The sequence below is a fragment of the Amia ocellicauda genome, chromosome 9 (genome assembly GCF_036373705.1).
Source record: "Amia ocellicauda isolate fAmiCal2 chromosome 9, fAmiCal2.hap1, whole genome shotgun sequence".
NCBI classification, from domain to species: Eukaryota; Metazoa; Chordata; class Actinopteri; order Amiiformes; family Amiidae; genus Amia; species Amia ocellicauda.
This window is the reverse complement of record NC_089858.1, coordinates 26,366,249-26,392,491: the sequence shown is the minus strand read 5'-3', so window position 1 is coordinate 26,392,491 and position 26,243 is coordinate 26,366,249. Positions and strand designations below refer to the sequence as shown.

The 26,243-nt window shown below is 41.5% G+C and overlaps 1 protein-coding gene across 5 annotated transcripts in view; it reads right to left on the bottom strand.

The window, feature by feature from the left end:
- Nucleotides 1–26,243, bottom strand: part of spire2 (spire-type actin nucleation factor 2) — a 42,043-nt gene that overhangs the window by 10,802 nt on the left and 4,998 nt on the right. For 3 of the 5 annotated variants that reach the window (XM_066713918.1, XM_066713919.1, XM_066713916.1), the window contains exons 2-9: nt 20,294–20,337; nt 7,982–8,341; nt 5,952–6,032; nt 3,483–3,647; nt 2,996–3,082; nt 2,649–2,769; nt 2,141–2,310; nt 151–391 (exon numbers count right to left, since the gene is read on the bottom strand). In XM_066713918.1, coding sequence (XP_066570015.1) covers nt 151–391; nt 2,141–2,310; nt 2,649–2,769; nt 2,996–3,082; nt 3,483–3,647; nt 5,952–6,032; nt 7,982–8,341; nt 20,294–20,337 — 1,269 coding nt within the window. The remainder of the gene's footprint in view (nt 1–150; nt 392–2,140; nt 2,311–2,648; nt 2,770–2,995; nt 3,083–3,482; nt 3,648–5,951; nt 6,033–7,981; nt 8,342–20,293; nt 20,338–26,243) is intronic. The other 2 variants (XM_066713917.1, XM_066713920.1) reach the window with 2 other exon arrangements.

Below are 26,243 nucleotides of genomic sequence, written 5' to 3'. Positions count from 1 at the left end.
GTCACATGCATTGCTTTTTACGTATTTGGTGTCCTATGTGCAAATAAACTACATTATAACAATACGAAACCACTGTAAAACTATAGTGTAGCCACAAATCCATGTCTGTACACAGAGGGGTAAACACAAGAGCTGTAGACTCTTACTGACCCCGGTGATGCAGGCTGCTCCCCGAGCTGCTCAGCATGCTCAGGGCCCGTGGGCGCTCTCCCTGGCCAGACAGCTTTGTTGACTCAGAGTGGGACAGCGTCATCTCGCTCTGCAGCATAGCGATGTCGTGCTCCGAGAACGAGCGGTCCCTCTTCAGAGGCACTGGAGAGCTCTCCACCCTCCTCATCTCCCCGCTGGGCGACTCCTCCTCCTGGAACACAGCAGCAAGGAAACACTGAGGCTGCAAGACAACACACTAAGCCTCAGGCTCCAGCTGCAGCTCCTGTGTCCAGCAGTGACAAGCCTCTCACTTCTATTTACTTAACATTGTATATTTGCAAACAAGTGTTTTAGCACCTGCTGATGTGATTACAGTTGACTTTATCACCGACCTACTCATGCGAAGTTTACATTGATTTTGATGTTGCAATTGAAAGGAAACTAGCAGGTGGTTTCAGAACGTGATCATTTCAATAGACCAATACATGTTCTGTTATTTTTATAAGAGTACAACTGCCGAGGCTTTGAAACCAGTCCTTTTGTGACCTTCGAGGCGTTCTTTTGCAGACTGTGAAGCATGTGACTGTAACTGTAATGAATGGCTCAGCATTGTAGATCAGAATCATGAAGAACAGCCTTGCAATTTCAGATGCTTGAAGAATGGCCTGTGTCTCAGTAATGTTGATAATGTCAATTATTTGTGTCAGCTGAATCCAACTGAGACCAACACAAGATTAATTTAATGTAGGTTTTGGGTCAAAGAACATAATTAGTTAATTTAAATATTTAAAATCTTAAACCTGTTTTTCCCAGACAAAAATAATAACTAAAAACTCTTTGCCTTTTCACACAGATAAGTGATATGTTACTAATTGAATCCACAAGAAAGTTATTAACCTTGGCATGTCACAGGTGCCTGAAAATTGTAATATTATACTGTACTACTGACACATCAGTACAGTAAATGTTTTTTCCCTTCCCATAGGGCCACAAAAACGGTGACGCTCCTGGACGTATCCTTGGGGTGCTCGTTCTACAGAAAATAAAGCAGAGGAACCAGAGGAATTGTGACACTGAAGGGCATTTTCATGGAAATCAAGGCTGTTCAGCTTGGCGAAAAGGTAGACAAGAGGTTCTGTGGATCTTTCATATGTTAACAAGGGCCAAACAAAAAGAAAGGAAAGCAGAGGAACCACCACAGGGCAGTGCAAACAATAAGGAGACATGGAACTGTCTCGCACTTGGGGATTTGAGAATATACACATGACTTTATAGGATCTGAATAGTCAATCATATAGCCATACAGAATATAGGGCATATTACAGATCATTGTTGTTGTTTTAGACAAGAACCAGGGGCTTTAATGACAAATAAATTAATTAATGAATCCGCAGATGGGGAGGAACAAACCGAGGAATTAAGGACAAGAGATGAAAATCTAAAGCGCGAGGGTTCTATCCTGTATTGTTAGAAAATCAACAACAGCAATAGGAATCTGCAGGAGACCCCTGAAAGCAGACACTGCATCAATGCACCTCCGGTTCAGTCCTAAAGTGCCAAAGGGTAATAAATGCAGATTCATAGCTGAGGCTTTGGAAATAGAGGTTCAGTGTTTTTTCATTTTGATACAAATTAATTTAGTGTCTGAGATTTTGGACAAAAGCTCTATCACAGCTCCACACAGAAAAGGGGCTGCTAATCAATAGTAGCTGTAAGAAATTCAAAAGATGTGTGAAACATGCAAAGTGCTCTTTAAGTATATTTAAGCCATTCACTTCAGAAGACCTGAAATGCAAAATAAAGGTGCAGTCTGAGAATATTTAACAGCCTGCCCCTCCCCCTAACTGCAGGCAGAAGAAAGTGAAACAGTGGAATCCCATTTCAAACATTTATTATGTAGGTTTTGTGTGTGCATTTCCTCAGACTGAGGACTCTCTGATACATGTATGTTATGGAAAAACCAACAGACATAAACACTGGCCTCTCTTACCTCTGATATATTCATCTCTTCCATTTCGGCCAATGTGGGGGCTTTGAGCAGGATTCTTGGTCGCTGAGGTGCAGGGCGGCTGGCCCCTTCAGAGATGGAGAGGTTGATGCAGGATGTGGACTTCACAGTGCAGGAGCAGGCATGGACCAGACAGGGCAGCGAGCCGAACGCTAAGGACGCAGGCAGAGACAATGACCATTAGACATCACTCTATACTCTGCAGTATGCTGGAGGACGTATCTTTGTCTGTTTTGGGAATTGTAATAGTTATGTTTTTGATCTGCTCAAAATGTGCAGATATCAGGTTAGCTGCAGACATAAGATGTCTAATTAACGCAAGCATATTATCAGTTCAATGGAAAGGTACAGCTAGTTTCGAGATACTTTAATGGGAATGAAAGCCAGAAGATTTTGCTCTGTAGCTCCAGGCAGAGAGAGGCTTGTGTGTGTATTGTCTGTTCTGACTGTCATTATGCAGTTATTGTGATGGGGGTGCTGCATTACATACATCTTCCTCGGCAAATGGGCTCCACTGGCTTCAGCTTCCTCTCCTGACGGATTTCAGCGAGTATCCTCTCATGAAGGGTGTGTTGCTTCTCAGGCAGGGGCCTCAGGCTGCGCTCAGAAGCCTGCGAGGAACAGCAGAGGAAGACACAGAGTCTGAGAGAAGGCTGGAGTCCCAGGTGACCCTAGGCCACACTCAATTAGTGTCCAGCACACAGCAGCAAAGAAAAGTGTCCAGAAGAAGCTTTCCTTCTGATCTCCTGATTTTTCCTAATTTAAAAAAATTGGAATAAGCCATTCAGTCCTAAAGCAGGGGGCTAATGAAGCAAATGCTGGCAGCAGGTTACTCACAGGTTTCAGTGGTGGTCGTGACCGGATGAAATCAAGGATCAGCTCGTGGGCGTCTTTCTTCACTCGAGTTGTAATGGTACCGTCAACCTGGAGCAGGAAGTGAGAGCAGGGCATTGTTCTGTTATTTGTTTTTATACTCCGAGCATGTTTTATATACAGTGCCTGTAGGAAGTATTCACCCCCCTTGGACGTTTTCACATTTTGTGCGACTCTGTGATATTAATGCCTTTCAGTCTTTCATTGACAGGAAGAAGCACAAGACACACAACTATTATTTTCAGAGGTTGACAGTAGTCTAACCAAATTGTTAAGGCAGGATTTCCTATTCCATTCAATGTCAGGTTTGCAACTGAACAGTGTGAGAGATGTTCAGGGAAGTGGGTTAAGTGCTGTGGAATGGACTGGGCTGGAATGCCTGGGCTGCCTAAAGCCTGTCCGTCACAGAGTGCAGGAGCTGTGATTGGCTGTGAGTGTGTGTGTGTCTCACCATGACTTTGCGCAGCTTGTAGTTGCGAGCTCGGATGTCCTGCATGAGCATCTCGAAGGGCGTGAGGCGAAACTCGGTGGGCAGTGGGTCAAACTGCTGCTCCTGCACTTTCTTTAGCTTCACGCCATGGCGGAGGTCTCTCATCAGCTGGACCCAAAGGCGGGCCTACATGGGCACAGAGAGAGAGACGGGGGGCTGTCATAGTGGGACACATGCTAACCACCCCGATTGACACCCACTGAAATAGCAAGGCGTACATTGCATTCCTTACACACCTGCAGACTCCATCCCACACCTGTACCATTGCTGTTGGATTGCCAAATAATAATAGACCAGGGGTCCATTCTTCGTACGTGGATAAGTAGGTTGGCTGGCTAAATTTCAGGATAATTTGGCATAAACACGTGATTTTCCGTTCTCCGAAGCGAGCTCAAAGTTCAGCCAGCTATGTTACCAGGGCAACATGTCCAGCATCTTAAACCTGCTCCCTGGCAGGTTAACTTGAAGTTAGCCGGCTAAGAGTCTGAATATATTTAATCCTGGCCAATGAAATGACAGCTGACACGCCCCCAACAATGACCGCGCCGTTCCTAGTCTTCTTAATGAGGCAACCTTTTCGACGAGAAAAAATTAATAGAAATGAAAGATTCTTTAATTCATACAGATGATATGTTTTATTTTGCGTTACTGGTTTGGTCAGAAAGGGATTATATATTTAGTTAATTAATTAGGACCACATATCACTAATGCCAACCACCGCAATCATGCATTGACACAGAGCCACAGACCTTCTGTGTGGCTACGCAACTTAGCCCCAGTGGTGCGTTCCAACACGGAATATTTGAGCAAATCTGCAGTATTCTTTGTAAGTACTGTGTAGATAATACACTAGTTTTGATTATTGCTATCATTTAGTTTTTGCTGATTAGTATTTCTGTGGGAATATAGTGTTAAAACATTGTGAGGATAATTCAGATTGTAAGCAAGATCAAACACAGTACATGTTCCAACAGCCTAGAAATAATATAGACGGCTACATGATGAATAAATATTTCTGTACGGTATTCTGCTGGCCAGCACAGAGCTCTATGTAATATATGCATAAGTCTGGAATAAATTATATTGAACACCACTGCATTTTAGAGTCATTAACACTGATGCAATTAAAAAACAAACTAGAGCATTTAACTTATTTGCAATTGTTTGTCAGGCTTCTTCCCTGGCTTTTGCAGATGCAGCAGTAGTGGCTTTATTCAATATAATGTTATTTGCCTCCTCATACCCTTCCATAATAAGTGCTGAAATAGGCAGCACGCTCTTTTGTCTTCACCAAATCTTGGTCTTGACGCACCACTGAGCGTCCTTTTGTGTCCAAACGGAAACGCACACTTAGCAAAATCTGTCTTAAGCTAACGAGCTAATTAAATCCGAGATAGATGTTTGCAGAACCAAAAATCCCATATATCAGTTAGCACGTTAGCTTAAGTCAATTTAGCCTGGATTTGTTAAACCATGCACGAAGAACGGACCCCAGAAAAAAAGGTTAAATGAAGTACAATTACTGAAGAAATGCTGCTTACATATTTTGCGGGTACAAGCTTGTCAGACTGAACTGCTTGAGGCTGCAGCTGAGCATACGTAACATCTTTGGGAAGGTCTGACGCAGTCCTTGCATCTGGTTTAAGCGAGTTGCAATAAGATGCGTCTAAACTAAATCAATCAGCGCTCAAGTGGAAGGAAATGAAGGCCAAACAACTGCAGCCCCTGAGAAACCGAGAAGCAGAATTCTGATAAGCGAAGGTGAGCCTTCAGAGATCTACCAACTAAGCTCTTGTGTACTAATCGTGTTTACGCAGACTACTTTCATGTTTCTTGCAGCTGCTATAAAGCCTTTTTTGTTGTTTACTTAAAGTGATTATGATATTTTTGAGAGTTTTTTTTTCTGTATTTTGGAAGACACCAGCAAAGACAACTGACCCTGAGCTGCATCGGTAAGCCTAACTAAGGAAAAAAGCTCCTTGCCTCACTTGCAGCTTGGTTGATGCGATCCCAATAGATGCATCTGGGGGGGTAAAGCAGGCAAAAATGCTCTAATACTGAGGGAGATTTTGTTCTGCTGTGTGTGGGTTCAAAACATCTAGCAGATTCAGTAAGAGTCTGCATAGTTCCCAGAATCAGAACCCATGTTATCTGTGATTTTCTAATCTAGTTTCGCAATGTTGGTAAAGGATGATTAAGGACAAATGTAAAATCTCTCCATAAACAATCTTAATTTGGAAAACTGCAAAATGCAATACATTTAATTAAAACTGCTCATTTAAAATCTTTTGCCACCTTCAGACCCTTCCAGCTGTTTCACAGATCTCAGTTAGCACAGGGACAAGGACTGCCTAAGCCGGTAGACTCCTCTTAAAACCCTTTAAGCCCATGCCTACTATTGTTTAAGCCCAGGTGTCCAGAGTCTCTCACCCAGTCGGTGTGGCGCAGGTTGTCCAGCTCATCCGTGGGTCTTTCTTCAGGCTTCTCTTCAGCTCGGATTTTCTTAAGCATCTGAAACCCAAAACATGAAACCATCAGGAGGGTCCGTGTACAGGTAGTAAAAAAAGCCCCCTTTATTCTACATTAGTGATGAGTTTTGAAAGGGGCAGCAGACATGAACCACACATGAGCCTCCAGGTTTAGTGTTTAGAGTACACAGGAACATCTGCATTATTCAAACAGTATGTAAGCTTATCTGATTGATATTGAGATTATTTATGTTTTCATGATGCTCAATTAACTGTCACCGTAGCCAGTTTGCTTTTCAGCATTGCTTTTCATTAGTCAATAACTTACCAAAATTGTTTTACAGTACTAGAACAGCAGTGGATTCCTACAGTTATTCTGTATCATATTTTCATCTGCAGTTTAAGACTTGTGTCTGTTTGTGTTTTTGTGTGTGTTGGGTGGGAGGGGGTATTATATTTAGTCTTACGTCTTTGTAACATTTGCTTCTGTATTAAATACCCAAGTTTATTTATTCATTTTGTCTTGTAACCTATAGGTGTCCTGCAGCATCCTCCTGCTTCGCTGACACACTACAAAGGCTAGAGGCATTAATTACACAGGGAGCTCTGGGAGTGTTGGTGATGATGACTCATACAGTCTGTGAGGAAATAGTAATGACGTTTTACAGGTGCAGAGGGTGTGCTCTGAATTATCACTGTGAGATCTTCACAATATGTATTTGCTCTTCCTGTTTGACCTGTTGAGCGCAGTTACTCAGCAATTATTTTGTTTTCTGTCTTTCAGGTTTTCTGTTGACTTTCCCCAACTTAATTGTCTCTCGTCATCACTTTTCTCTACATCACGGGTCTCTGATACGGCCTGCAGTTTTTTTATGGCCTTTTTTCCAACTAACCTCCCAGGTAAACAATTGGTCTGATTAGCTGATTAACTGGACAAATAAAATACTTCACTACATTCTAAAAATTATGTAATAGGTAGTATGTCTTCAATAAAAATGTTTTGAGTCAAAAATGGTTACAGATAATTTTACCACTGAGATGTTCGCTTCAAACACTTCTTTTGGATGAGTAATGTGAAAGTAAATATTCATGTAATTTAACAGTGTAGAGTTTCACTGCAACTGGATACTAGTTTTTATTCACTGTGGCTGCTGTGATATACAACATTGGCAAAAATACCCCATTTGTGAGACATGGTCAGCAGTCTTTCTACAAAGCCTCTCAGATACTTTTCTCCCTGTGCTTCCTGGACGTTTCCCAAACAGCCCATTTATTCTTGGCAGGTGTACTTTCTCCTGCAGGCCTGAGGCGCAGTAATGCAAGCATCAGCTTATCGTTGCAGCTTGTCTTTATTCAAGGTATCCTTAATTTAAAGCTGAAACCAGCAATACATGACCTGCTTTGATTGAAGCCCAGATCTAATATGGAGCAACACAATGCCTACCTCTGTAGCTATGGCAGACATGACAAAAAGTCATAGAGGAAGCCTTCCATAAAAATCTACAAAAAACAAACAGCAGAGTATTCAAGATACTCACAAAGGATATATAAAAATTGCTATGACTGTTACCACAATGTACACTACAGTCAGTGACTCCCAATACGCACTTCAGCATCCGTGTCTTCAATGCAGCATAAGTGATCAGATTAAAGTAAATTAAATGGTCTGAATGAACAGAGCTTCAATCAAGTAACTCTTGCATCTTCACTTCCGTGCACTTCTGTCATTGTTGTTGTGACTTTGGTGGGGGTGCAAACTTGTTTGGAGCTATTTCAGTGAGGTCGCACTGATTGAGCACCAAATGAAGTGAAGAATTAAAAACGCCTGGTTTGGGAAGAAAGTCCTGTTAAGAAACAGAAAATATAGCTGTGGCCCTGGAGTATCACAATCTCCTGGAATCAAAGAGCCCGTGAGCAAGGGTCACCACTGACCTCATGTTGTGTACTCCTGGCATAGCCCTTCATTTTATAAAACACAGAAAGCTTGCTTACCTCCTTGGCATCTCTGATTTTGAACAGGAAGGTCTGCAGCTCCAATGTCTCCACAAAGAGGGCCCTGCTGACAGCCTGGTAGTGCTCCTGGGCCTGGGAGGGGTTGGCGAGGCGGGCGGCACACACCGCCATCACCTGGTGGAAGGTGCGCACTGCGCGGCGCGGCCCCTCTGCCTCCTCCTCCTCCTCCTGGCCGCTGTAGCCCTCGTCTGCGGTGCCGCTGCTGCTGCCGCCCTCACTTTCCCCCCCTGCCATCAGCTCAATGAGACGCTCCAGCTGGGGACTCAGCTCTCGCTCCTCACTCTCGTCCAGTCCCCAGTCCAGAGCCCGGTAGATAGCGAAGCCAAGGGACTGCACCACCTTGCGGGAGAAGGAAACCAGGAGGTAGAAGTCAACAAGAGGAGGCCTCACTGCTAATAATCGCAAATGGTCGCACTTCGGATGTAACAACATTGTGATACTGTGTTAAGGGAAGAAGATTTGTGTGCCCCCAGGGGATGTTGTGGGTGTTGAGCGTGGCCAAAAATGGAGGGAAGTCAACTAGGGGTAGAAGAAGTACAGTACCTAATGGAGCAGCCTGATCAGGATCCAAAACCTGAAAGATGGGATTGGCAGCTTCGGAAACTCACACACAGCGCTCACAAAACACAGAGGTCCTCATTTTCAAGGTGAAGGTACCTGCCACATGTTTCATGAGGCAATTCTAATTACCAGACACATGGCTCTAACACACAGTGTACTCCAGACGCTACATGTGCAGAGTCCTAGTCATTCTATTCAAGCCCCTCAATACAGAACGTGGAGGAAAATGCTCTTTGTGGGTGAGGACATAAAGAACCAAAGCCCGGGGAGAACAATGCTAGTCAGGATCCATCCACTATTTATAAAGCCACAATACACCTGTAGTGGACTTCACATACTGAATAACTGCCAACAGAACAGTTGTAGCCAATTACAGTTAAAATGACCCCCCAGTGACAAGGTCCTCAGTTCATTTATAGGCACTGTAAAATGAAGTTAGCTGTTTTAATTGAAATGACTTCCTTGTCGGTGTGAGAAATCGGCGCTGTAGCTTTGGGGTCAGCGATATACCGATGCAGATGATTGCCTGTTGAAAAGGATTCTGGGATTCAATGTGTAAATCAGAGGTGTTCACCATGTATTTTGTATTCAGCCAGTGATACAGGCCCTGATATCACCTTATAATTATCAGTAGCCAAAGCCCCAATAGTCGCAAAAGGTATTACCCGGATGTCTGGCTGTTAGGAGGCAGGGCAGGAACTGTTAGAAGATTATGGCCTGGAGGTCCTTTCTTTTTCATTCCTTCTGTCTGTTTTCACTTATTTATATCTCCCCTCCCTCCCTGTATCTCCATCTAAACTCTGCCTATTTGATACAGCACAGCAGTTGCACCCCTCCCTCTTTGTTTGGCATGCTAGCCCTTTGATGTTTAAGGGGTTACAATTACTTTCTGTTGCATTCTTTGGTTGCCTCTTTTGATCAGTTCTCTTATGGATTGAATCCACATTGGTTTCTTTGTTCAGCAATTAAGTGGTTGTCCCTATCTTATCTTTATCACTATCTTTCTAGTAAGGAGAACTGTAGTTTATGTAATTGAGATCTGAGCGCTGTTTTTCTTGTTAGAGAGTTGTGGTTTTTACGATTCGTTTGAAGTGACATACCAAATAATAAATAATGCAACACAGGAAAGCTTCTGTAATAAAAATATAGAGCAAGACAGTACTGCTGATTCATGCATCTCCAATGTGTTCTAAAAACAACAGTATTAAAAACTCCTGGATTATTCCATAGATACAGAGGAAAGAATCATCTGTTCACACAGAGTAGTTTAAGTTTCTGCTTACCCACTTTACTTTGGCTTTACCATGATATATTACAGTAAACATTTATAAGGGCATCTACCGCAGAAGCTCCAGTATAAACGACAGCGAATACTACAGTAAACTACCTGACAAAGCTATAATGCAACTACCTTGATATTAGTCTTTAACACTGCAACTGACATTTTCTTATCACCATGATCAAACTACCTTGCTGAGCAGTGTACTCTGATGTAAATATCTCAGTGGTGAAAGGAATCTGCAGAATACTGCAGCAGAGTACAAGTTATTTGTTGTTGTTGTGAGGGAGGCTCCAGGAGACTGGGATACATGGGGCCAGCTGCACACCCCAGCAGTTTAAACTGTGTACTGGAGTCGGGACCTCATGCAGCTGCAGTCAGCACGTGCGAGAAAACACGTGCGGGCCCTCACTTTCTTTCACGTGGCATGTGCTTGTCAGTCGTTGTTAAGTGTTATGAGGTGGGGCCTCCCCTTAGGTGTATTTGAACAAGGTGCTTTTTCACCGCATTTTCACATTCAAGCATCATTAGAGCATTACAGATGCCCTCTGTCATCACTTCCTGTGAAAGCGAGTGTATATAGATAGAGATATTAGGTTTAAGACATTTTGTAAGTCGCACTAGATAAGGGCATCTGCTAATAATGAAATAATAAATTAAGACAGCAAGAGGATACTCTGATTTGCTTAAAGATGAAGGCTTCTTTATCCTGGCAATCTACACCTATGCACGTTTGTCTTTTAAATTTGCCATGGGATCTTCTCACTTTTAACAGTTTTAATATGTTTCACCATAGATTCACAGTATTTTCAGCATACCTCCCTTTTTCTTGACTACACTCGACCATGGAAATACCATTGTATACCATGACAAATATTCCAAAGGCATGTTTACCATGGGACATTTGCATAATGGTAGGCTTGTTTGACGTGTTACTGTTATAGAATGCTTTACAGTATTGGAGAACGAATGCCAGGGGTGAGGGATAATTACACAGATATTTACCTGAACCTGAAAAGTCAGTCAAATTATTTATTAAACATTTCCGCTCCACCTGAGCTCTGCAAACACATCACTATTTCACCCCCCCCTGCAGAACTGCAACTAAATACCACTGGGATCATTCTCATGCCCTTACAGACTGAGGTACTCAAATGGGGTGGGTGTTTTGTTTTTTGGTGCTCATCTTTGACTGAACTCTCTCTCTTAACATAATTAACGCTGCTTAACTAAGATCCCTTAACCACGAAACGAACATTTTTCTCACAAACACTGCTCAAACACGACCGATGACAGTGTGATGACTAGCTGCTTAAAATAGAAGCTTCCTGATGGTTTGTTGGTATGTGTTTCTCTTTGCTTTGACACTATATAGTCAGACTCTTGTTTTTCTCAATATTTTACAAAACAAGTATGAGAAGCACTGCTATCAAGAGCACTTCCCTGGATATGAAACTTCCACAGTTTCTAAAAAGCACAGAAATCATATTCACAACTTTATTTATTAGCATTCCTGTTATGTCATTGGTAACCAGAAAATGTGCTTCATACTAAAAGGCACCCACTGTTTCTCAGAACAGTCTTCCTGCATTGCTGACACCTCCGAGGGGGGGAGGTACTGGACTGAGCGACTGATGAGACAGGTTTGGGAAATGGGAGCGAGGTTCATTTTCTGAAGCGGTTTATCTTATGTCTCTCCATGATACTTCAGCTGGCAGACACAGCAGGCTTAAATAAATGAAGGGGACTCCCAAGGCTTAACTGCAAATTGCTTATGCCGAGTTAAATTATCAGATGACTGTGAGTGGGAGCTGCAAGGGAACAGTGCACTGCTGGCAAACAGGTGTGAGGACTGCCCAGACTTTGGGAAAAGATCATGCATTTTACAATGGGGTTCATATAGACTTGACAGTACATACAGTCTGCATCAGTTTGGCAACCATGCTGACACGTTCAGCTTCTATTTGCAGATCATGGTGTACAATTAAATTGTAATCTGAAATGTTTATAACTGCTCTCTGTTGGCATTATCGACACATTCAAAGGGTGGTGGCTTTTGTTGACATTGTCACACTGCCAATACCTCTGAGCTGCTCCAGTCCAGTACTGCTCTCCTATTTACTCTCTATCCATTTTTTAACACTGAGGCTCATGAAAGACAAAAGAGGGTTCTGTGAACAAAAGGGCCCCTGAAATGGAACAGACTCCATCTGAAACATTACAAACAGTTACCAACATTATAAAGGAATGGACACCCTAGCACAAGTGCAGAGAGGGGCTAGCAGACTCATCTGAAGTCTGTTATGATGACAGATGGTAGAAACATAATGCATCTGTCACCTTAATTTACACCTGCTTGTAGCACAATACTGGGCTGTATCTCAAAGTCTCTCAACCAGTGTGTTTTGGAACATTGCTTTGCCATCAGGCATGAGCAGGTGTCCACAGAATTTTGGAAAATGTCCATGTTAGAAACATAAAACAATACCTAAACAAGCATAAACTTCTCGTTTGCTTGAATACAACCAGTTCATGCAGCATTAAACAAGGCAAGCTCAGGTTTCTCACTGGCCCTATGTTTTGGTTCAAAGTTTATCATGTTGTGAGTGAGCGAGTGGGAAAGGTGTGCCACACTAGATTTGTTAAGTAGGTGTGTCCTGGGCTTGAAAAGCTTGGAAAACACTGCTGTACCTAAACCTACTTTGTTTCGGTGTGGTGTACCGCAGACACAACGCCTATGTCAAGGCTGCGCATCACAATAAATACCTAATCAACTCTTCAGAGACACTTAGTAGATGCAAAACACAACACATCTCCAGCCCTGGCCTGTGACAAACGAAACTTTCCACTGGCAACTGGCAAAGATTAAAAACATAGACATATTTTTAAAACAAATTTGACTTAGAAGGTGGGGCTTAACATGAATCACAGAAGAAGGGAAGGAGGTACAATACAGGGGGGAGATGTGAAGCAGGAGTTGCAGGGTGACACCACAGTGTTGCACTTATTTGTCTGTGTGACACAAGGCAGTGAGTCCATGCATTTCTGAGCAAGATTTAGATCAACACGTAATTTGTCCGGGCAAGGAAGTGGCAGACTTTGCAGCCATTGGTGCAGTCCCGCATTGTTTGGCGCTGCCCTAGGCAGCAAGGGAGCGCCTGTGTCATTCACTTCAAGCACCAGGCTGCCATGCTGTGCTGCAGCGAGCTCCAATTCCCACTGCAGGCTGATTCACTGACCCACAACGACAGAGGCTGTGCAGCACAGTCAGACTGCAGAAATAAAGTACCCTTAAGAGGTTCCTCAACAAGGACCTTGAGGTGTTCAAGGCTAGCTACCCATTTCACCAATCCCTGAAATCTCCTTCTTGGACTCATTCATTTCTTAACCAGCTCAATTCAACTGCTTTTCATAGAGGTTTTATTAGGTTACCAGCAAATTTCTGAAAGTGTGTCCTCTTTATGGAATTCTATTTTTTGAGGTGGTGTTGAAAAATATTCTGATTTGAGCTGTTTACACCAGAGCCTGGCTCTTGGGCCCTACAGTCAAAGTTAGCAGAACCAGGAAAAATGGGCTTTGTTACTAGACTGGAAAGGAAAACATTTCTGAAATCCAGAGAAGCCAAAATACATACAGTGAGGGAAAAAAGTATTTGATCCCCTGCTGATTTTGTACGTTTGCCCACTGACAAAGAAATGATCAGTCTATAATTTTAATGGTAGGTGTATTTTAACAGTGAGAGACAGAATAACAACAACAAACTCCAGAAAAACGCATTTCAAAAAAGTTATAAATTGATTTGCATGTTAATGAGGGAAATAAGTATTTGATCCCCTATCAATCAGCAAGATTTCTGACTCCCAGGTGTCTTTTATACAGGTAACGAGTGCTCCTAATCTCAGCTCGTTACCTGTATAAAAGACACCTGTCTACAGGACAATCAATCAATCAGATTCCAAACTCTCCACCATGGCCAAGACCAAAGAGCTGTCCAAGGATGTCAGGGACAAGATTGTAGACCTACACAAGGCTGGAATGGGCTACAAGACCATCACCAAGCAGCTTGGTGAGAAGGTGACAACAGTTGGTGCGATTATTCGCAAATGGAAGAAACACAAAATAACTGTCAGTCTCCCTCGCTCTGGGGCTCCATGCAAGATCTCACCTCGTGGAGTTTCAATGATCATGAGAACGGTGTGGAATCAGCCCAGAACTACACGGGAGGATCTTGTTAATGATCTCAAGGCAGCTGGGACCATAGTCACCAAGAAAACAATTGGTAACACACTATGCCGTGAAGGACTGAAATCCTGCAGCGCCCGCAAGGTTCCCCTGCTCAAGAAAGCACATGTACAGGACCGTCTGAAGTTTGCCAACATCTGAATGGTTCAGAGGAGAACTGGGTGAAAGTGTTGTGGTCAGATGAGACCAAAATCGAGCTCTTTGGCATCAACTCAACTCGCTGTGTTTGGAGGAGGAGGAATGACCCCAAGAACACCATCCCCACCGTCAAACATGGAGCTTTGGGGGTGTTTTTCTGCTAAGGGGACAGGACAACTGCACCGCATCAAAGGGACGATGGACGGGGCCATGTACCATCAAATCTTGGGTGAGAACCTCCTTCCCTCAGCCAGGGCATTGAAAATGGGTCGTGGATGGGTATTCCAGCATGACAATGACCTAAAACACACAGCCAAGGCAACAAAGGAGTGGCTCAAGAAGAAGCACATTAAAGTCCTGGAGTGGCCTGGCCAGTCTCCAGACCTTAATCCCATAGAAAATCTGTGGAGGGAGCTGAAGGTTCGAGTTGTCAAACGTCAGCATTGAAACCTTAATGATTTTGAGATGATCTGCTTAGAGGAGTGGGACAAAATCCCTCCTGAGATGTGTGCAAACCTGGTGGCCAACTACAAGAAACGTCTGACCTCTGATTGCCAGCAAGGGTTTTGCCACCAAGTACTAAATTGAAGGGGTCAAATACTTATTTCCCTCATTAACATGCAAATCAATTTATAACTTTTTTGAAATGCGTTTTTCTGGATTTTTTTGTTGTTATTCTGTCTCTCACTGTTAAAACACACCTACCATTAAAATTATAGATTGATCATTTCTTTGTCAGTGGGCAAACGTACAAAATCAGCAAGGGATCAAATACTTTTTTCCCCCACTGTACATTTTTCAAGACTAAACTAATTGATTTATTATGATCTTTTTAATTGAGCTTGTGTGTCATCGGACTATTGTCTGCATTTCACACTGGGATCCATTCAGGACAGACTTACAGGGAGGGAATAGTCAATCCTGATCTCTTATCACACAGAACATCCAGTAGAGATATACAAAGCTGAAAAGAAACCAATCATGTGCAATCTTACAATTTGCTAAAGGTGTGGAAACATTTGGCTTTGTGAAAGACTCTGTAAATACAGTGTCCCATGGGTTTAGATTAGTTTAATTTAATTCCTCTTGTCGATACTGCAATCTGCATTTATCAGCAGCCAGTTTCAGGAAGAAAGGCGACATTCATTTGTCTGATATCATCTGTGAAAAGTTTCCTGACGCTCAGCCTCATTGTCATTAGATATTGTCATCTGCACTGGTATAATTTTCAGTCTTTCACACTGTTTTGCAGACCAGACACTTGAACCATCAAAAACAACAGAGCCCTCCAGCAGACTTTTCCAGTTCATAATGCTAAGGGTCTCTGGGCTACTATGTGAGTGTGCCCAGAGTTAGGTTAAAGGCAGGAAATATAAAGCAGCGAATGAGAAACAATTTCCAGAGCAAAGGAAAGTGCCCAGCATGTGCTCTCCCCTGTGCTTATTTTCAGATCCATTACAGAGAGTTGATAGCGTGCCGTTGTCCAGTAATCTGTCCAGCACTGTAGATTAAATGGCTGCTGAACTGCTCTGTCAGGAGCTGTCAGGCTCACTGCTGTATTGCCCCAGATAGATAAGACATTGTCCACTCTATTCCAGCAGGTTTCCTATTACTGCCTGTGTCACAGAAAATTTATTAAGACACACAATTATTCACTAACAGCAAAAACATATAAAGCACTTCACAGTAAAGCCCTGTAGACAAAAATCCCTGAGAAACTGGTGTTCCCTGGCTCACTAATCAACAGCCCCAGAGAAGAGCCCTAACACAAATTTACACCGGTCAATTTCCCATAGGATTTCCGCACTTTGAACGAGGATTTACTTTGGTTGTTCCATAGTTTATTATTGGGATCCTATGCTCTTAACCGGCCTTTACTGTGCTTTACTACATTCCACCTTGAGAAGCATATATAGTGAGGGAAAAAAGTATTTGATCTCCTGCTGATTTTGTACGTTTGCCCACTGACAAAGAAATGATCAGTCTATAATTTTAATGGTAGGTGTATTTTAACAGTGAGAGACAGAATAACAACAACAAAATCCAGAAAAACGCATTTCAAAAAAGTTATAAATTGATTTGCATGTTAATGAGGGAAATAAGTATTTGATCCCCTATCAATCAGCAAGATTTCTGACTCCCAGGTGTCTTTTATACAGGTAACGAGCTGAGATTAGGAGCACTCTCTTAAAGGGAGTGCTCCTAATCTCAGCTCGTTACCTGTATAAAAGACACCTGTCTACAGAACAATCAATCAATCAGATTCCAAACTCTCCACCATGGCCAAGACCAAAGAGCTGTCCAAGGATGTCAGGGACAAGATTGTAGACCTACACAAGGCTGGAATGGGCTACAAGACCATCACCAAGCAGCTTGGTGAGAAGGTGACAACAGTTGGTGCGATTATTCGCAAATGGAAGAAACACAAAATAACTGTCAGTCTCCCTCGCTCTGGGGCTCCATGCAAGATCTCACCTCGTGGAGTTTCAATGATCATGAGAACGGTGTGGAATCAGCCCAGAACTACACGGGAGGATCTTGTTAATGATCTCAAGGCAGCTGGGACCATAGTCACCAAGAAAACAATTGGTAACACACTACGCCGTGAAGGACTGAAATCCTGCAGCGCCCGCAAGATCCCCCTGCTCAAGAAAGCACATGTACAGGCCCGTCTGAAGTTTGCCAATGAACATCTGAATGATTCAGAGGAGAACTGGGTGAAAGTGTTGTGGTCAGATGAGACCAAAATCGAGCTCTTTGGCATCAACACAACTCGCCGTGTTTGGAGGAGGAGGAATGACCCCAAGAACACCATCCCCACCGTCAAACATGGATATGGAAACATTATGCTTTGGGGGGTTTTCTGCTAAGGGGACAGGACAACTGCACCACATCAAAGGGACGATGGACGGGGCCATGTACCGTCAAATCTTGGGTGAGAACCTCCTTCCCTCAGCCAGGGCATTGAAAATGGGTCGTGGATGGGTATTCCAGCATGACAATGACCCAAAACACACAGCCAAGGCAACAAAGGAGTGGCTCAAGAAGAAGCACATTAAGGTCCTGGAGTGGCCTAGCCAGTCTCCAGACCTTAATCCCATAGAAAATCTGTGGAGGGAGCTGAAGGTTCGAGTTGCCAAACGTTAGCCTCGAAACCTTAATGACTTGGAGAGGATCTGCAAAGAGGAGTGGGACAAAATCCCTCCTGAGATGTGCAAACCTGGTGGCCGACTACAAGAAACGTCTGACCTCTGTGATTGCCAACAAGGGTTTTGCCACCAAGTACTAAGTCGAAGGGGTCAAATACTTATTTCCCTCATTAAAATGCAAATCAATTTATAACTTTTTTGAAATGCATTTTTCTGGATTTTTTTGTTGTTATTCTGTCTCTCACTGTTAAAATACACCTACCATTAAAATTATAGACTGATCATTTCTTTGTCAGTGGGCAAACGTACAAAATCAGCAGGGGATCAAATACTTTTTTCCCTCACTGTATCACAATTTTTGTGTATATTGCACAAGAGTCATTCCTTGCACTAGAACCAGGAAACGGTATCATAAATATAGGGCAATCATTCTGGGACACGCATATATACTATTTATGATCCGCTAGTGACCTGACAACTTCCTAGTATACTATAATTCATGAGGTATGCGATAAACTACAATATCTTGTGGCATGTCTGTTTTAATATATGTTTTATCTTGGCGTACTTGCATTCCAAGGGCACCATCCACATAGCCATAATGTGAATCAACCTTTGTACATATCACTTATCATGCAAACTGAATAAATCTGAAAGACCTTTGACCGAGTGTTAATTTCAAAGTTGCCTGTGACTAATCCTGAATGAACTTGAATGATACTGTTGAATGAAAGCATGACCTAGCATTGTCTTTTCACTGGAGTTACAAATGAAATACAAATTTGTTCTCATGTAGCCTGTTCTTACGTAAGCCATTCCAGAACACTGGAACATGAAAATCAAGCAAATAGAGATCCAGTTACAACAAAATTATAAAAACAAATAAAACACCCAAATTAATGGTTCAATAAGAATTAAATTAATAATTTGAATGTACTGAAGAGTGGGATTGGCCGAGAGGGATTGGCCAAAAGGGAGCTGCAGTAGTGCAGACTTGATAGGACAGTGGCCTGCACAGCAAGCTGAGAACATTAAGTGGTGAGGTGGTTTTCTGCGTGCAAAGCCAGTTGTTTTCCAGGTGAGGCTACAGTTTCAGTACAAGGAATGCTAGACATGTCACTTTCATCAACCATTTTAGGGAGTGAAAAGATAACTGAAGGTCATGTGTTCGCAAGATAGAAGTCTGCTCTTCAAACCAACAACAATGGTATGCTCAGTGAAATGAAAACAAAAAAAAAGAAATGTTTTAAAAAGAAAGAGCAACTTCTTCTCAGCCACGTGACATATACAGAAAAACCACACCCAAATCTTAAGTCTATTGGCAGTTTCTTTCACTTGCATGGTTCACATTGCACATTCCTACTCTCCTGTGATGGAAATCCACAAGTCACGTTTCTATTTCCTGCAATTAAACTTCACATATATGTATAATATTATTAATATAATTATGATGATGATCACACAATCAATGAGATATCCTAATTACTCTCATGCCATGCTCAGCTGATTATTTGTCCTTTTGTTCATTCATTCTTCTTTCTTTCTTTTGTCATTTTTCCCCCACCAGGTGCCCAGCATTTTGCAGTGCTTTTAGTCTCTCGGGGGACAGAATGACTGTGACTGTAAATGTGTTGAATAATACATTTGCAGCTTCAAAGGACGTCTATTAAACTTGAGCTGTTTGCAACAAAGGAGGTTAGAGAGCTCGGTTCCTTTCACTGTATCTTTACAGAGCCAGTGTTGTCTATGTCTGTGTGTGTGGGTGTGTGTGTGTGTGTGTCTGGATGTGTGAAGCAGCTCTGAATTTCAACCTGTTTGATCAGCATACAGCCTGACAGTCAATCTCTCTTTCTCTCTGGAATTAGTGCATCCTACAATGACTGGGCCTTGCTCTCCCCCTTACAGCACCTCAAGCACTGCATTTACAAGTAGATTGTACAAGAGTTTTACATTTGGTCTGATTCTGATGAGCAATGTTCCTTTCCTGTCACTATCCATGAGCATTGCCACAAGAATATAAAATGTCCACACTCACTCTGTTTGCAATAAAATAGTGCTGCTGGGAAAATCTACTTCACAATAAAAAGGATGCATTCAGGAAAAGTAAGTATAATTCCACACACACTATTTCTTAATACTTGCTGAGTATGATTTTCAAGGTAAAATAAGATGGTCCTATAGTGATTTTCAAAGCCAGATTTGTTTAACCCATTCACTTAATTTACATCTGTGAAGCTGGAAAAAAAATACATTTAATAAATACCGTTTGAAAAACATTTTAGGGCCTCAGATTAGTTTTTGGTAATCACTTATTTTGCCCCCTTTGAAAGTCATGCTAATTATCCCTACTGTTCTTTTTATTATAAATTATTAAATATTAGCAGCTTGTGATCACCTACTGCGTGACCTACTTTTTTGTTTGTGTATGTGCTATAAACATAATTATTCCTACTGCTAAAAACACTATGGGGAAACTCAGGTCCAACTTTTGCGCAAATATTACACAACTTTGGCAATCAGAATAGCAAGATTCCATACTGAAATACAGATCCAAGATTTATTTTCTTAAATCGTGCTTTTAGAGAGTGGCTAGATGTGCAGTATGTATACAACCTTAAGACTATACAGTATTGAAATTGTTAAGTAAAGGCCACTCATAATTCCCCCAAAGGAGAGAGACTGATACAAGTAACAGAGACTAACTAGGGTGAGAACACAATACTGCACCAAATCTGACTTGGAAATGCCATGTCTCTCTCTTCACATGAGCAATTGGCTGGATTGTGTTCTAAAGTTCCAGCAGTTCAATAAGTAGTGTCTCATGCACCTCAGATTTGATTGTGTGAAAACCTCCCATGCATTGCTGAGGGTATTTGATATGTGTGCTCCCAAAAAATAACATTTTTTTTTTCACAAACTCACCTGGCTTTCAGGGATTCTATTTGGGGAGAGCTTTGTACTGGCATCTGTTAAAAGAAAACAGGAGAGATATGATCAGGACTCTGATTCACCAATAACAGGTAGTACTGAAATATTTAACTCCCAGAATTCTCTATCTAGTCATGGTTGGATGACTTCTGGTGTTTTCCCTGATGGTTCCTGTTCTGTTAGAGCTGCACCTTATTGGCTGGTCTAGTATTCCACTGCTGAGTGATAGCTCTGTTTTAGTGTGAGGATGGGAAATATGCAAAGGCCACAATGTTAGTCTATTGGGTTTCTCTCTATTAAAATATAAAAAATACTTGTTAAATATTTGAAGTAAAAAGCATTGTGTGTCTAACACTGAATACTACAGCCAAGTATGCAGGAAGGTAATGAGCATTTCATGAACCAAATACCACAGTCCTCAGTAGTCTCATTACTGAGAGGAAAAATAAAGGCCTAAGCCTGGAGTGCTTATACCTGTTCTGGCAAGAGAATATAAGGATTGAACACTGGAATTCAATTAGAAGGCAGATTTGAACACTGTGTCATTAGCATATTTAACTGAATTATGAGCAAAGCTGAGGAACACACTGAACCGGCTAACGTTGGCTGTTATAAAATTAATTGTTTTTAAACAGAAACACAAGCTTGTGGCACTGGCACTGCCTGACTTACTAATGTACCCAACTGTTTACATTGGATAATGTCCCCTGGTCTTCACATACAGAAAAGGAAGCTTTGTTAAAGTTGGCAGGATATCTATCCATTATTACCCTCATTAATAATATTGACCATTTTGTCTTGTTTGGAATGGAAAAATAATAATAGTAATGATGCTGATGATGATGAATTCAGGACATTTCAGAAGCAATTCTCTTCCAGCTCCTATCCGCTCTGCAGATCCCAGATGAGGTAACATTAGAAAGACAGTGGAGAGGGAAGGGCTCATCTCATCACTATAAATAACCACAGGCTCACGGATAGACAAAAGCAACTTGTCTGTGATTAAAGGCCAAAGGAAACCCAGTCTCTGCTTGTCAACACAAAGCATTTTTGGACCAAGCTCCGAAGCCTTCCCTGCTGGTGGACAGTACTCCCCATGTTTCAGGAGGTATGACTTCATAAAAAGGATGACAAGAGAGGTGTCATTGTTTTCCTATGGTTTGATTCACAAGGTGGTGCTTCTCCTGTATTGGGTGTTCCCATGTCTTTATTTCATGTTTTACACATCTACTGTACTGAGATGTCCCTATTGTGGTTTAATTTGTTGTTAGAAGGCACTTTCTACTATTTATAAATCAAAAGACAACAACAAGAGTACAAATGCGTAATTTGAGATTCATGGGTGGGTCAAAGTTTTGATTTAGTCGAGCTCTTAGTGAGCTTAGTAATGCACTCCACTGGTTCAGGACATAACAACAACAGGAAAACACAACCACCTGAAGAGGTTAACAATCAGCAGCATCATTCGAAAACAGAATTCAGGAAATCAGGGAGTCGATACGTCCTTAAATAAGAACTAACATGTTCAATACCTTAACTTTCAGAGGCACTTCGATCTACTGTATGTACAGCATGACTATGGAATAATTCTCAAGTTGTCTGTTCTGAATATTCTGTCACTTAAACTCTGAGAAGACTTTCCAGAAGTTATTTTTTCTAGAATGGTTATGGTTGCAAATTAGAACACAATTCAATGATAAAAAATCAAGTAGAACACAGAAAAAAATGATAAAATGCCAGGAAAGTGCAAATGTTATAATGTTCCATTCGAGTAACGAAGACAGAACCCAAGGGATATGTGGAAGAGGAAGCTAATTAACCAGTCTTTCACCTGTATAAACTTGGCTTTGGATCATAGAATCATACTCTGCTCACAACATTAAACATATTTCTTTTTTCCCCAGATAATACAATTATATTGACACTGTATTGCACCACAGATTTAGAGCTGCACTGGTGAACAATGACTGTGTTTGTCAAATGCACTGATCAAAATAAATCATGGGTCAACATGAGAGGAGCAGTTGGCAGAGTCAAGAAACATCATAGATACATGAAACGAAAAACTCTCACTGTCTCTCCTGCCCTCTCTCCCTGTCAATAATCAATGTCCTACGTAGTCCATAATAATAATAATATTAATAATAATAATAATAACTACTCCAAAATAACCATGCTTTACAGATTTCCATCATGCAGTCTGGGTCATTGCTCTGTTAAAAAGCTTTTCTGGTCTTCATTCTGAGCACTTGAATGTAAAACAACAATGAAAGGTCAATGGCCAGCGAATCACAGCAACGATAACACCAGAACAGATGTGCAGCAGTAGCAGACACTGTTGGTCTCTCCTCTCCTGTCTGAAATCCCGCACTTTTCATGCTCACTGTGAGCAAGACGTGGGATTGTCAACAGGCATCCGCATACACATGACTCTGACACAGCTGCAACTGTGCTCACCTCTCCCTTGTGTGGCAGGCAGGGCTTCCCCAGTTTCTGGTTATTCACAGGGGGACAAAAGGCAAGATTCACTAGCTGAGCCAGAATAATGAGCACTCATGTAAGCGGCCAAACAAGTGGGCAGACTAAGCCGTAGATGTTAACAATGGATTGCACTCCCTGTGCGATAGAAATTACATAATGGAAATCACATTCGCTATTACTTATATCAATGTAATATTCCATCAGGATAAAAAAAAGGTCTGTGCAGATTAATTTAATATAATAAGGTCACACTACACTTCTTATGTATGAGGCCGAAACATTGCAAATGAATTAAGTCAGTAAAAGATAAAGTGGGCTAATTCAACAAAAGAGACCTTGAATCTTGAAGGAATCTTTTAACTCCATTAATGACCATTTACACTCTCACTCAGACCAAAGTGGCTTCTTCAGTCCGCACTGAGCACACACTGTTATAACCACAACAACTTGTGCCTTTGCTTTTGATACATGTATATAGGGGATCCTTAGGTATCCTCACACGTATACAGCAGGACAAACCTGTGGGCTTTCTTTGAAGGAATCCCCAGAGTATTTTGGCCTGAATATCATTCAGGAATACTCAGAATAGAATCGCGTATATCTTGGGGGAGGTGTGGGAAAGAGGTGAAAAGAGACCAAACAAAATTATTTTCAATACTTGCAGGGAAGGGTCGGAGAGCACAAAGTCTCACTTATCACACAGGCTTAAGGTACAACCACGTAAATTGTCTCAAAGTGATTGCATTTTCTAATTACTTACTCAGCCCTACCCTCATGTACATCAAAAGTAATCAATTTGTGAGGCTAAATCTGCCTTGCTTAGCCACTGTGATACTGTATATATAAACATGTATTTTGAGTTACAGGAAAAGCCATATTGGGTTTCCCTTTAGTCCTAGGGGGTGTTAGGAATTATGGGAAACGAAATAACACATTAAAGCTGTAATGAGATTTGTTGTCTTTCTTGTGAAAGCTGTCTGGTCCAGCCTTTATTCCTGCTGCTTTAGCTCTGGGATGACAAGAGCAGGGCCTCTGTGCAGAAATTAGATCATAATAACCTTCTTTTTACAGGAGCATAATTCAGTTTTTTCTGCATGGCAGCAGCTGCAGAGAGCAGACCCTAACTACATAATTAATCATACAGACAGGGTGGCCATTACTCACACTGTAGTTTCTCACGTTGTTTACTCTGCTGGGATTCAGAGAATGAAGCCTAATTTAACTAACAATAAAAGCACAGCTTAGACACATGATATTATCCTCAACACGGTGCCTGCAAACGGTGCATCAACAAGGAATATAATTAACGATGCCCACAAAGATGTCAACATGCTCTACCTAGCTCTTATGGTAGGCCAAAACTGAGCTTTGAATATGAATCCCTTCTTTTACAAGCTATAAAAAAACATTTAGGACTGTGACTGACCAATGTATTGATTACAGGGGCTGTAATCATATCCCTATTTTTCCACATCTTGAATTTTGTATGTGAGGGCTTGAGTGTTTTATAATTTGTAATGGGCTGACTGGGGCTGTAGAGGGAGATCTTTTGCCAGTCCCATGGATAGAGAACAGCCATAGTAAGGCACAGCTGTTCAAACACATCTCTTTCACAGAATGAGGAAATCTGTGTCAATCAGTTCCTGTTAGGGGTGGTAAATGGATGGCCCCATTGAGAGTGACAGTAATTTGCTCTGCTCTCTTAAGACAACCTTCTACCTCATCCCTCCCCCAGGGGGTTTCACTGGGTTGAAATGAGGACTCTATAAAGTGTAATCACACACATGCCTCGTCTGGGAGTCAGAAGTCCACAGGCCATAGCTAGGCCGATGGCTCACAGTTAAAATGCAGAGCTGTTGCGTGCGTACCATGCACTCACAGACAAGGTAGCAGTGCAGTGGTGTGTGATTATAGTGGTGTATGATAGACAAAAGAACCTCTGCATATATTACACAATACTTTCAAACAGGCAGCTAAGCATTCAGAGCTCAACTACAGAAACTAAACATGATTTTTATATATATTTAACCTTGAAGATATCTATTCAGACTAGTGTTAAATGGTAACTGTTCTAAGCATGTGTAAATTAAGCAGTGCTGAGGTACTTGATTCTAATATAGGAAGTTCAGGTTTAAATAACCACTGTCTGTCCCAATTTGAATTTAAGTGGGTTGGCACTATCTCTTTTTCTCCATCCTTATAAAAGATTCAGTAGTCTAACATCATGAAGTATACCAAGACAGCAATATAACTCTCTAAAGCTGAAAAAACTGGTTTCTGTCTTTCAAGTTTGATTTCAGTAGAATATTGTTCTGCAACTACCATACATGAAATCTGCTGTTGATCAGATTTTTGTATCCATATTTTGATTACAAGCACCATGGAATAACATCAATCAAGTTCAAGTTTAAGATGATTTTTCCACTCCAGATGCCTGGCTCCATTCAATTGAGAACCTGCAAAAAACATGCAACTATAGTTTTTACTAGTTTTTCCACAATATGTCAGTGGTCAGGACATAAACCGTAGTCTTCCACAGGGCATTGTGCAACAGCGCAGGAAGATACACAAGATCAAGCTTCTAGTTATGGGACTCGTGTAAGCTCCTTTTTGTGCTTGGTGTTTTGAGAGAGTTGTATTATCATGGTGTAAAAGCTGCAAGCATAAATAGGACAAGGTTGTGTCTTTCAAAAACAAAAGGAGATACAAAATCAGGAGGCAGGCAGTGGCAAATATGGGTTAAAATCATTTTCAGGGCACCACATATAAGCACACATGCTATTTAAATGCACCAGAAACCTGCTGTTCATCAATAGTGTCTCACAAAGGGGCTCATTGCCACAGGCCAGCAGTACACGATCAGCCAGCAGGACAGTGGCCTAGACAAGAGGAAACAATCCCTCATTTTAAAACCGCTTGCTCTGCTGATTGTAATATGATGAGAAAACTATTTGATGACTGTATAGATAAACATTAAACACATATGTTTTGAATTAATGTGTTATCTCACAATTTTTTGTACGGTTGTTATCAGCTGCCTCTTTGGTTAAACAAGAAAAATATAGATGGTGGATCCTCCTGTATCAGGAAATATAGAAAAATGTATCTGGCTGGTCTCTGGTTTAATTAGTGAAACATTGTAGACTAATTTAGCCATCTGTTTCCTACATGTTTCATTAGAATGTGCTGATAGTAGACATGATAATAGAAATTGGTATTTTGTGTTGATTCTGTTCTTCTCTGCAAGGCTATCTGATTGTGTTTGTGGTTTTCATTACTAAACAGAGTATTCTTTATTGATTTTTCTTAACCTGGCGTCTAATGCTCAGACGTTAATGCAGGGCTGTGTGCACTTACAGGCTGTTCTTATTGGGCACTTTTTATTATTATTATTAATAATATTATTATTGTTGGCGAGGGGCATAAGTTTGAAAATGATTACTGACTTTAAAGGGCTTTGGGA